The sequence below is a fragment of the Paramormyrops kingsleyae genome, chromosome 11 (genome assembly GCF_048594095.1).
Source record: "Paramormyrops kingsleyae isolate MSU_618 chromosome 11, PKINGS_0.4, whole genome shotgun sequence".
Lineage (NCBI taxonomy): Eukaryota > Metazoa > Chordata > Actinopteri > Osteoglossiformes > Mormyridae > Paramormyrops > Paramormyrops kingsleyae.
Window position 1 is genome coordinate 7,585,005 of NC_132807.1, and position 13,250 is coordinate 7,598,254.

At 47.2% G+C, this 13,250-nt stretch overlaps 1 protein-coding gene across 1 annotated transcript; it reads left to right on the forward strand.

The window, feature by feature from the left end:
- The first annotated feature begins 4,877 nt into the window (after positions 1-4,877).
- Positions 4,878-10,289, forward strand: leo1 (LEO1 homolog, Paf1/RNA polymerase II complex component). The gene is made up of 12 exons (XM_023814099.2): positions 4,878-4,993; positions 5,714-6,355; positions 6,706-6,807; positions 6,908-7,002; positions 7,211-7,359; positions 7,439-7,523; positions 7,644-7,738; positions 7,825-7,959; positions 8,313-8,448; positions 9,100-9,292; positions 9,394-9,491; positions 10,058-10,289. Exons 1-12 carry the CDS (start codon positions 4,936-4,938, stop codon positions 10,160-10,162), a joined length of 1,893 nt encoding a protein of 630 aa, XP_023669867.1. The 5' UTR covers positions 4,878-4,935; the 3' UTR covers positions 10,163-10,289.
- Positions 10,290-13,250: the final 2,961 nt, after the last annotated feature.

A 13,250-nucleotide genomic window follows, 5' to 3' on the forward strand; every position in this document is an offset into this window, starting at 1 on the left:
TGATGGACCTTCTGGACAGGCTGTCGGGAGACACAAGCAAAGCCGTCAATCACATGACCCAGGAAGCACAATAGGTTATTCAAAGTAAAGAGGGAAAGGTCTATATTGATGTTGATAAGAGACCAGCACTCCTTTACTCCTCTGCAGTCGGGCAGCTTCAGATAAAGTGTGAAGGTGGATGGTATGGTGACCTCACACCTGCATGGTTTTGGGATCTGCATGTTCTCTTTATCTTGAAGATTTTCTCCCGTAGTTCTAGGGCAGGAGTCTCCAACTACCGTCCAGTAGGTTTTCTATCCTACCTGGCTTCTGATGAGCCACACCTGTTCTCAGGTGAATACCAGGAACAGGTGTGGCTCATCAGAAGCCAAGTGAGACAGAAAACCTACTGGATAGTAGCTCTCCAGGACCGGAGTTGGAGACCCCTGTTCTAGGGTGTATCCCAGCCATTTGTCCTGTGCTGTCTGTCCCTGTTCCCAGGACCCTAACCAAGATAAGCAGTTAGAAGGCAGATGGAAAATGTAAAGGTTGCTTAAAGTAGCTTAATATATGAAAAGATGCAAAGAAATACAATTTGTATTATCAAAAACCTGGTAAATTAATGCAGTCCATTTGATCAAAGTAAAACCACCAGCTCTGTTCCATTCAAACGCATTCCTACCTTTCATTACACATAACACTGTTAGAAGAAGAAACTTTGCGACCCAGTAAATCATCTCCACACAGAAATGGAGAGGGTGACAAAGATATCTGGGCATATAATGAACAGCTATCAGTGGGGCAATTAGAAAACTGTAAGATCAAAAAATGACTTCAGGTCAAATCTCTGCTGGAAATGGACAACTTACATCCTGATGCTGCATATCTTTGCAAGAGGAAAAACATTCTCTTCCTTCTCCTATCTGCAGAACATACCTTCACATAAAGCTGGCATGAGAGTTTGGATGGCTATGGGGCAAATGGAAGGTTCCACCCTGCAGGCCATGGTAGAGGCCATTTAGAAGGCCTCGCTGGTCACCATCAGAGTCTCACCCAAGTACTAGGACAGCCCAAACTACAGGACTGGTACGGCACAGTCCTGGTAATCATCACCAATTGGACTGGTCCTGCTCTACATCTGAATGACTTTTAAGAACTGTTCACTGTTTGTGTGGTAATACAACTAAAGATTTAAAGCAAAATCTGGATGTAGTAAATTTTGTAATCATCATCATCTAACCTTATTTTCTCCTGATGTTTTACTTGTTTTTATTGTGGTTTTTGCTGAATATTTCTTCCATTCCTTTACAGTGTTCCCTGCCATATACATATATTAAACAAATATTCCAAGAAGGCTAATTTCATTCTCTAAAAATTAGAGATAAAGATGAAGCTACAAAGGGGGCAGCATGGTGGTGCAGTGGTTAGCACTGTTGCCTCTCACTTCTGGGGCCTGGGTTCAAGTCTCTGTCCACATTCCATGTGTGTGGAGCTCACATGAGTTCCCTCTCTCATTGTGGGCTTTCCTCCAGGTACTCTGATTTAAAACTAATTCCACACAATCCCAAGACAGAGCAATAACCACAATGTTAAGAAAAATGCCAGTAGTATTAACATGGATGGTTGTTTTAGCTTCAATCAACATGAAAATTGAACAGCATAGACTGCAGCTGGGAAAAGACTGAACTCTGACTGGAGGAATATGAATTTGGCACAAACCCAGACAGCCCTTGACCACATTATCCCAGTCTATCCTTCTTACCCTCTTATGCAAAAGGCTTTGGTTTTGTACTAGCAAACGAACTGCTTGCATCCTGTGTCCACCTCAAGGATTTTTACCATAGGACCCCCCAGTTATGAGGACACGTTTTGCATTATCTGTAACATAATACTTTGAGCCCAGCTGTTACCATTTAATGGGCTTGCAAAAAAAAGTGATCCTGGTTGACATCAGGATGTAAAAATAACTCAGACTGAATCACAAAGGATCACATCAGCTGCTTCCTGATTGAAACCAGTCTTCAATTTCTTCTCTGGCAATTAGAAAAAGCACCTCTGCATTTTACCCAAGATCTTGTTTTTATAGTTGCCTAGCAAACAAACATTTAAAGAAATGGGCTAGGCCTGCTTTGCACGACAACATGGGGCAATTTATCAGTGTAAATGGGCTCATGTGTACAGAAACAGCCCCAAGCAACACCAACAATACTCAGCATCACAATGAGCTTTTAGGGTGTTAAATTAGCCTATTAAATGTAACGAGAAACCAAAAGGCAAGGGATGCTAGAGATACAATTAATTGCAATCATCAAAACTGATTTTTTTTCCCTGTCAGTTGCCAGAAAAAAATTACACGACCAAAGCCAGCTGGGAAAAGCCACCTCTGGTCACGTGGATGACAGATGATGTCACTGCATGGCTAAAAGAAAACCGGCTTCGCATTAAAGAGTATGAAGGCCATTAATTTGTCAGCTGCAGAAGTTACGTAAAGAGGTGTGATCTCAAATAATGTAATCCCAGGGAAACCACCAAACTCACAGGTCAACTTGGAGGCAAAGTAATTATGTATACGCAGTACCATGTGTACTGTGGTTGTGCAAAATACATCTCCCATTCTGACACTTAAATACCTACAAACCAATATGGAAATGAAGAGATGTACATTTTCATACCTTGTCTGCTTCTGCCCCGGCAGGCTCTAGAGTTTGTCTACACCTGCCTTGGGAAGGACGTCAACTTGCAATCGCTGCCAGAGATCATGTGTTTTCTGAGAGCTTCAAAGAAAACTCAAGGATCGACGCATTGTGTGTGTGTGTATCTTTATACATGTGCATGTGAGTGTGTTTGTGTCTGTGTGGATTAGGTTTATATTATATTGTGGGGACCAAATGTCCCCCACAATGTGATAAAAACCTGTTATTTTTATTTTCTGTGGTCCCCACGAAGAATGTGAATGCAATCAAAAAACTAAAAATGCCACAATTCTCGTATTTAGTTTGGTTACCTATGGGTAGGGGTTGTCATGTTAGGATTAGAGTCTTCCCCAAAGAAATGAATGGAGGGTCCTCACAAAGATATAATTACATAACTCTGTGTGTGTGTGTGTGTGTGTGTGTGTGTGTGTGTGTGTGTGTGTGTGTGTGTGTGCGTGTGTGTGTGTGTGTGTGTGTGTTGTGATGGACTGCCATCCCATCCAGGGGACACCCCTATGATAAGCTTCAAGGCTCTGCCCCCTCCCTGGCAGCCAGAACAAGCAGACTGATGATGGATGGAGCGCTGCCTCATACAACACAAACATTAAAACACCAGTAATACAACATATGTCTTTAAATGCATAGGAAACCCAGTCTGTGTGCGAGTCTGTCGTTGATGACTATCCACTGGCAGGCTAGACAACAAGCACACAACAAAAACACCTGCATTTCCTCCTTGTTCATTTAGACACACAACCTTCAGTTAAATTTTATTTGAAACTTACATACACTTCTATTTTACTGAGTCACTGCATGCCAAATGTACAGCCAAGTACATAGATAAGAGCATTCAGATAAAGAAATCATATATTAGCTTTCACCCATAGCATCAGGTCTCCTTTCCACTGGCCCCTGAGACCTTTCTGCTCACTGCAGAAAACTGGTAACCAGTAGGACATTGAGTTGCTGACTGGGTTGGCAATTCCTGGGTGAGGTGCATGAAAGACAGACTAAAGTACACAGGACTTAGAAACCAGCAACAAGAACCAGGTGCCAGAAAACAGGAAGTGGGGCAGAAGCAACACCAGAATAATCATGGCAAACCTAAGAATGGGTCACCAGACTAAGGGCAGTCAACTCTCACGCATCTGGCGTGACAATCACACTTTCAGACTCTAAAGCTCACGCAAAAAATCTTACGGCAAATATATATTATTCCATTATAAACCTAATATTAGCTACATCAAAAGCGTTGGGGTAGTTTTCAAACCCTACATACCATTTACAAGGTAATACTGCTACATACATGTAAATGCGTTTGCATGTGTGTGTAGATTTGTCTCTAACTGAAAATCTCATGCCAGCCAGCTGACAACCCTGCAGTTGCCCAGCCCAGCAACTGTGGGACTGCGGCTAATCGAGACCATGAACCCAGGAATAAGATACTGCTATAACCAGGACCAGAAACTCAAGACACACTGGTCAACAAGATCCATGGGCCTGGAAACACGAAGCCAGTACCAACAGCCTCTAAGCCAGTGGCCATTCTGGTAACCCTAACAAAAAATAATAACAAGCAAGTTTCCAAATAAAATACAGCTCTGGGCCCCAAGCTCTAAGAGGAAATGGCCACTGCTCTGTTTAAATAAGATCCATATCTATCACTAAATGTCATGGATATGCTGTAAAGCATTTTTTCATATTAGATTAGATTTCTTTATTGTCATTTTAATTGTATTTGAATACATAAAAAGCAAAATGCTGTTCCTCCATACTGAACAGACCAACAACAGACAATAAATAAAAGACAAATATCACAATAAAACAGACAAATATCACAATGACAAGTAAGGTATAAAATATAACAAAATATAGAGCTGACTAAATATATTTAGTATTCCATCAGAATCAGGTTTTATTGATCAAGTATGCTCACACATTCAAGGAATTCCACTCCGGTAGTTGTACTCTCTCGCAGGGAACTTATCTTCAATCTTCACCTATATTTACACAATGTAATTTCAAACCGCTCTCTAATCTGTTAAATAATGCAAAACAAAATGCGTTTAAAACTGTGTTTTTCCACTATTTTCGAATTCATCTGCAGTTCTTCCCCTCCCATCCATTTTATGTACCCAAAACACTGGCGCCACCCAATGGCTTTAGCTTATTATTTTCTGATTTTGTCGCAAACCGGAAGTAATATCTCCAAAGCTGTGATCACTTCCTTTAGGTCGAAGCACGGCTCGGGGAAGTACAGAAAATGGCGGATATGGACGAATTGTTCGGAAGTGATGGAGACAGTGAAAATGAACAGCGAGGTTTGTTCCACTATTACTCTTGCCGGTATAATGTGGTGTTCGGTAATACTGTTTTATGAACTAGTCTTTTCTTTAAAAGAAAGACCTTGGATTTATGGAAAACGTGTCGGTCGGGTGCCTCGGTACGTGTATACCTATCAGTTCTGAAGCGTTAATTGTTTTTAAAGGCATGGACCTTTTTTATGGCCGATGTTATTCTAAATGTACTCCGGCGTTTTTGCGTTTTTTACTGTTTACGTGTTACTGCTGTCATTCGACTATCGAACTACGTTATAAGTTATTTAAACCAAGTAGAGCCTTCGACCAAAGCAGATTGAAGACGTTTTGATAAGACCGAATGGGACACCCTGAACGTGTCCAAAGCTTGCACTTCTGTATGTGTCGTTCCTAGCTCAAAAGTGTATATTAGGGGGTTAAGGTCAGGGGCTCATTGGGGCATGGATATCCTAACATTCAGGGGACCCAACACTTGACAGGGGCGCTTGAGTACGTAAAATTTGGCGGGGTGTCCGCCCCTGGTTAAGGTACGTCTGGATCATCACGAGAGGCAGGAAGTTTAATTCTCAATGCCGTTTGTCCCTCTGTGCTAGATAGTGTTAGATCTAGATCTGTGCAAGATAATGATGCCTACACCCAACAAATATTGACACACTGCAATACACCTATTATTTTACGATTCTGTGCTTTTGTGGATTGTCACTGAGTCTTTGTAAACTGCAGAGTCTGGATCTGGCTCTGGCTCTGACTCGGAGCAGGAGAGGCCGAGGTCTGCTAGTAATGGATCAAGGAGCGAGAGCGAACGAGACCAGGACGATGAGGACGAGGATGATGACGAGGGCCAAGATGGTGGGAACCCCAGCAACAAGGAGCTGTTTGGGGATGACAGCGAAGACGACCACGGGAGCGTTCGCAGCGGCAGCGACAACCACTCTGAGAGGTCGGACAACCAGTCAGAGGCCAGCATGCACTCGGAGCAGGAGGATAATGAGCATTCGGACGCCGAGCAGCACAGCGGCTCGGATGGTCAGGAGGAGGATGAGGGTGGCCACCATTCAGATGTAGGCAGCCCTCAGTCGGGTGTAGAGAGTCACCATTCCGATGTCGGCAGCCCAAGGTCAGAGGGTGGCAGCCCCCACTCGGAGGTGGGCAGCCCCCACACTCCCCACTCAGAGGCAGGCAGCATCCACTCAGAAGACAGGACGCCCCGCTCCGGCCAGGGAACCCCCCACACAGATGGGGAGGCCTCGGGGAAAGAGGCACACTCGGAGGATGAGAAGTGGGGAGGAGGGGCCAAGAGTGACCAATCAGATGAGGAGGAAGACAAGCCCCAGCACTCAGACGAAGAGCAGGGGCACAAATCAGGTAGCTGCCTGTTCTGGTAAACCTTGATCTTACCATGTCACACCCAGCAGCATTTTTGAGGGTGTTGCTCCAAAACCGGTGATGGAACCCACAATGCACTAGTGCAGGGTTTCTCAACCCGGTCCTCGGGGACCACCAGACGGTCCATGTTTTTGCTCTCTCCCAATTCCCTGCCAATTGGGAGAGAGCAAAAACGTGGACCGTCTGGTGGTCCCCGAGGACTGGGTTGAGAAACCTTGCACTAGTGCATGGTGAGAGTACTATAAATGACAGTTTACGATCACTGGTAAGCATCATGCTACATTGTGACTGTCAGATGTGTCTCACTGGCATGTTTATTCACGGCACAGGTTCTGCTAAAGGTAGTGACAGCGAGGATGATTTTATCAGACAGAAGCAGAAAAAAGCACCTTCGGACTCTGACTCGGACAGTGACATTGGAGTGCACAAAGGTAAGGCAGAGTGTGGGAAGGCCATGGCTTGTGTATGTGGCTGCATTTATATAGCATGGAAAAGGCCAGGAGTCTGTGACTCTCCCCTCACCTTCTGCAGACAAAAAGCCGGTTGCAGATGACCTCTTCGGGGAGGCGGACGACATCTCATCGGACAGCGACGCTGAGAAGCCACCTACTCCAGGACAGCCACTGGTTAGTGACTTGGTTTGCAAAATTCTGGGAATTTTCCTGTTCATTCCAACAATTCCTCAATATTTCCAAAATTCCCCAGCTTAACTTCCCATGGGATGGAAAGTTTCTGGAAATTTTCTGCTCCTTTGCAGCCCTATTAGTTACACCGACCTGGAAGGAAAAGTGCAGAACTCCTCCACTGTGGAGTGTTAAGGTTGATTTCCCACAGGACAATGAAGACGGCATGGAGACTGAACAGCAAGAGGAGGAGCCTGTCCCGGAGACCAGGATTGAGGTGGAGATCCCCAAGGTCAACACAGACTTGGGCAGCGACCTCTACTTCGTCAAACTTCCTAACTTTCTGAGTGTGGAGCCCAGGTAAGGCAGACCCTCCCTTCAGGGTATTCCCAAAGCACAGCCAGGTCCTTCCCTCTCTGAACCCCTGTCGGCCCGGCAGGCCATTTGACCCACAGTACTATGAGGATGAGTTTGAGGACGAGGAAATGCTGGATGAAGAAGGACGGACGAGGCTGAAGCTCAAGGTGGGTAGATGTGATCGTCGTGGGGGCCCCAGATGGGTAGTGCAGTTCTCGTATGGGGCGTGTTGGCGGCTGCAGAGACGTGATAAAAATGGGACCCTTCCTCCCCCTTGGCCCTCGCAGGTTGAAAACACAATCCGGTGGCGGACGCGGCGAGACGAGGAGGGCAACGACGTCCGTGAGAGCAATGCGCGCATCGTCAAGTGGTCCGATGGCAGGTCGGTCCCCACACCTGGATGGGGGGCTGGTGTATTATGGGGCAAAATGATGATGTTCTGCCCCCCCCCCTCCTCCTCCTCCACAGCATGTCTCTACACCTTGGCAATGAGGTGTTTGATGTGTACAAGGCCCCCCTCCAGGGAGACCACAACCACCTTTTCATCCGGCAGGGGACTGGGCTGCAGGGGCAGGCCGTGTTCAAGACCAAGCTGACATTCAGGTTTGTGCCATTCGGTGCCACACTGAACCGATTCATGCAGAGATGTGACGTTTTAGGGTTTACAGGGTTCACAAACGCCTCTTCCCGTTTCCATTTTAAACAAATAGTGTGTGTCTATAATGGTGGGGGCTCTTAAAATGAACTCTCTCAAAAAACTAACTGTTCCTTCTGTCTCGCTGCCTCTGTCTCTGTCTTCTGTCTCGGGCGTGAATCACCAGCCAGTGAGAAGTGTTTACTCATTACATGCACATGGCCCCGCATTTTCTGACTGGCTTATCCCTCTCTATGGCCCCACCCCCCAGTCCTGGTTAACCTTTCTGACTGGCTTACCTCTCTCTCTGGCTCCGCCCCAGGCCTCACTCCACAGACAGCGCCACCCACAGGAAGATGACCCTGTCTTTGGCAGACCGCTGCTCCAAGACGCAGAAAATCCGCATCCTGCCCATGGCAGGTCGTGACCCCGAGTCCCAGCGAAACGAGATGATCAAGGTACCGTGGGGCCAGTGCCTGTGCTCCCAAATTAGCTGTTTCTGGGTGTGGGTGGCAACATGTCTATGGATAGTGGTTGGCCAGTACTGCGTGTACGTCCCATTTAATGAGACGCAGATAAAACGTCAGTGCTCACAAACAGTATATAACTGCAGCTTTCACTTCTGTTGATGAAGGGGGCAGCCATCTTGAATTCTGAGGTCAGGGTTACTGAGGTTCCTCTAACTTTCCGGGTTGGAACTCCGACTTCCGGAGGCATTACAGCCGAAATTTCCGAGTAGAAACTTGGAAATTCCAACTTGAGCTCAAATGAAACGCAGCATTTGGTCACATGCTGCTTTAGGAATACCTGGTTCAGGCCTATAGACACACTGGTGATGTCAGTTCCTTTGTTTTGACCTCAGCTGGGCGTCAGGATGGAATCAATATCAGAATGGGGGGGGCATCCCTGCTGGGTTAAGCCTGTCTGAGGGGCTGGCTTTTGTAAGTTTCTGACAAATAGTAGCCTGGTCTTGTTTTATGCACACCTGACTTTGCTCATGTGAGTCTACCTTCTCCATGTGGAGGTGGGGGGGGGGGGGTTCTTACCTGCAAGGTCATGTGACTTCTCCACGTCCCAGTCCTGATGCCCTGCTCCCTTTCCCACCGCAGAAAGAGGAGGAGCGGCTGCGAGCCTCCATCCGCCGCGAGTCACAGCAGCGCCGCATGCGGGAGAAGCAGCACCAGCGCGGCCTGAGTGCCGGATACCTGGAGCCCGACCGCTATGAGGAGGAAGAGGAGGGCGAGGAGTCCATCAGCCTGGCAGCCATCAAGAGCAAGTACAAGGGTGTTGGAGTGCTGCGAGGTACAGGCTCTTCCCTGTCCGGCCGCCGCCGCGGAAACCTTGTAAGGTCTCCTTAGAATGGCCGCTCACTGTCACACACCCCCCTCCCCCCAACCCGACAGAGGAGCGGGCCAGGATCTACTCCTCAGACAGCGATGAGGGTTCCGATGACGACAAGGCTCAGAGGCTGATGAAGGCCAAGAAGCTCGACAGTGATGAGGTGGGTCTTCGGAGTGCTTCTTCTTGACAGCAGTGTGATGTCATCACGCTGGCAGGGAGGGCTGCAGTCAGGGGCAATTCCAGTGGGGTGTACTCACTCACAACCGGTGCTCCTCTGTCAGAACCCTGCAAAGGATAAGGGCCTTTACTTACATCACAGCAATAGCCGGGCATTAAAACAGCAGTGTTCCAGCTGAGGCGCACTAAGTACGGCAAACTGAGGGAAACTTAATGTGATTGTTACTCAGATTTTTAATCCTTGTACTTTACTGCATTCCTGAAATCTTTTCATAAACAGATTTTGTTGTTATTCTAAGCTATATAACATACAGTACACTATCGTGCAAAAGAGATTTCAAAACTTTTTGTTATTGAGTAGTGTGGACACAGTTTACCAACAGGTGGCGCTGTTTCCAACACCTTGGTTCGTGGAGAAATTTTGAAGGTTTATTCATCCACTTTTTTTTAGTTTTCTTTTTCTGCTTTATGCCTGAGCTGATTTTCCGCTAGTAAGGAAGGCCAATTGTGGGAAAGGCCAGCTGTTTATGGGCCCGTTACATGTTTCAGGAAGGAGAACACTCCGGAAAGCGGAAGGCTGATGACGACGAGGAAACGTCCACCAAAAAGGCCAAGAAGTATGTCATCAGCGACGAAGAGGAGGAAGACGAGTGAATTTTCCCTGGTTCAGTCCTTTGTCAATGATAATTTTCTGTTATATAAGGTATCTGTCAGTTTTTTTTTTTAGTTTGTTTTTCTGTACAGCTGAGGTAGATAATAAATGAATCGGACTTTGCTAACAGCTGATGAATACTTTGAGATTTCCTACAGCTGGGATATAGATATGCTGAGAAAAAAAGTGACTCCCCACCTGTGACATGAATCTAGTTATTAGTGTTGTTATTGTTTTTTTTTTTTAAGTCTGTGAGAACAGGTCTTAAGCTCACCCCTCAGCACACAGCCTCACAGTCACACCCACACTCAATAACAGGAGCATTATAGCGCCGGCTGAGGCCTGTTTTTTTTGCCACCCCATCATGGCTTTCGGCTGAGGTGTGAAGCCCAGCTTTAGGGTTGACACCCGAGCCCCCGTCGGGGGGTAAGAGACGCACTCTGCATGACCCCCGCAGAGGGGATTACCGGGAGCCCTGGTTACGGCCCCAATCCATGAGCCGCGCTGACGTACTACGGGATTTCAGCAGAACACAGGGGCTTATGTCTGCGTTTTTTGGTCGAGCCCCCAGCCCGGAGGGAGTCCGGAGGGTCACCTCACTTTGCGGGTCCGCCGCAGCCAGATGGAGCTGGTTCCAGACTGGCCCGGAGCACAGCAAGGGGGAGGAACATGTACCAGAGTAATTAAGAAGTTACATAAAATGGCACAGTTCCGATTGGATGGCGGCTTTTCTGTATATCCTCAGAATACTTCAGGATGAGTTGTGGACAGAAAGCTCTTCTCAAACATATCGATGACAGAAAGGCCAAATTAATAAGGCTGAGAGAACATTCTTAGGAAAGTAAGGGCTTTTAAAATTAATTACCAACTTTTCAGGAGGTGATTAAGGCCTGATTTGAATTTTGACTCTACATGCAACATGTCAGCTTTTAACCTGCGACTCTGATGCCCAACCGAGAAGAGGGATTCTGACGCAGAACTTAAAGGGTGCATTCCCTGTGACGCGGCACGATCTGCTCAGAACCGGTAAAGCCGTATTCTCCTGCGTGCCTGTCACCTTTAACAATCGTAACGTCCATCATTTCCACCGTGGCTTTCTCTTAAGAGGTTAGTGCCATCGGCAGGCCATGAGGTGGCGCCAGGAGGAGGCGACGACATGCTCTGCCGTATGGTTATGCAATGGCGTGATGATGAGGAGGACGGGCAGGGCTGGCGGGACAGGAGCGGACATGGGGGGGGCGGGGGCTGTCCTGTTTCTGCCTCCAGCCCCCTCACAGCCCAGTGCTTCCTCCACTGTGTCCCTGCAGCACCTCTGCTTTGGGGTGTGGCTTAGCATCCGGCAGCTTTATGTAAATATGCTGCTATCCCTCAGCACTATAACCTTTTTCAACTGGCACCCAGCCTGTGGCTGGTCAAACAGGTCGCACTGTGTTCATGCTCTGCACGTGTAACTGAAGCATCCCTGGCTCTGCCGAGGGGTAATGTCCTAGAGGGAAGACAAGGCGAGGGGGGGGGTCTAGGCCTGGCCCTCACTGCAGTGCCTTTCGCTCTGGTTCTTGCTGGGGGGGGATTCTCATCACAACCTTCTGTGCACTCAGCACGTCTTATGGAACAGTCATCACCTCATTCATAGGCTAACACAAGCACGTACAAAAAAAGAGTAATGCTGATATTTTTGGAGCAATGATTTGAATTTAAAATAGGCCTCCTCGGGAGATTGGGGGGGGAGGGGGGTTGAGGGTGTCATCAAGCCTCTTTGATGGGGTGGGGGGAGGGGTAGTAGGACCCAGCAACATACAGGGAAGAGTCCATGACCTCCAGGCACGTGGAAGCGGCAGGTGCTCAGCCAGACCTTCCCACTGCCCCGACCTCGCTGTGCTCACGGAGCCTTTCCCACGCCTCGCATGTCCCCTGCGTCTCGCGGGTGAAGGACAACGGCCAGCCTGGCCAGCCGTGCCAGCATACGCGTGACTGTCAGCGAGGGCAGTAAGGCCATGCCGGCTCCATATTCCCCGTCTTGTCGCCACGGTCACACCAGTTTACAGCGTGTTATATACTGTGTGCTTTTCCCCCTTAACAGGACAACAAGAACTTTCTTACTCCCTCCAGGGTCCGGACCAGTAAAGATGTCATGATACCAATGGGCTCTCCGTTCCCTCTCAGCACCTACCGGTGCTTAGATGCCAGTGGGGATCTGGACCAGCCTGCATTTCAGCTGTCCTGTCCACACCTGTCCTGCAAACACTTGACCCCTGTGAATGCACTGCGCCTCACGGTACAGGCCAGTGGCAGTGGGTGCCCCGACGTGACTCGCGTCACTCTGGACAGGGACAGCCGTCTCCCTGATCACATAAACAACTCAGAGCCGAAGCGAGCCGCCCTCTCCAAGGCTAATTTAACACACTGCAAGTTACTGAGCCCCGCTTTACAATGAGAAAGGTGTCCCCAGACAACGATGTGCATGTTCACGCATTCATCTTACTAAAGCATGGGGGTATTTCTTACACATATTACATCGCTTAAAAATCAGCAAGTTCAAAGGCCAACAGAAAGATAAGGAAGATAAATTATTACAATTTAAGAGAAATGTCCAGAAAGGCAGACAGACATTACTAATGCATAATTTGGACGTTGTAAAATACATCGTAAAAAGTCTTCCTATCAGCAGTTTCTTTCTGCTGAATGTTTAATATGACGGAAATTATTTCATTGTAATTTTTATGGCATCGCTTTAAGTCAATAGGATGTGTTAAAATAGACAATAAAACTGTATGGAAAAAATCCTTAACTGGTTAGATGACGTGAGCAGCGATTACATTTTTATAATTTTATAACCAAAAGTTTGCTTGTAGATGTAATCATATATATAAATCTTGTTAATGGTAAACCTTGTTTTAAGAATCACATTTAAGTTTCTTCTTCATTCTGCAGTTTAATCTTTAACTGGCTATTTACACAGAATGTGACAAAATAACTTTTCTTCCTGCTGCTTGGTAGAGAAAGTGACAACCTCAAGGTGTGAGTTTCCTGAAACAAACAGCAGTTTTATTATTGACAGGATCTGGCTGTACAGCTACGACTAGGTTAAAG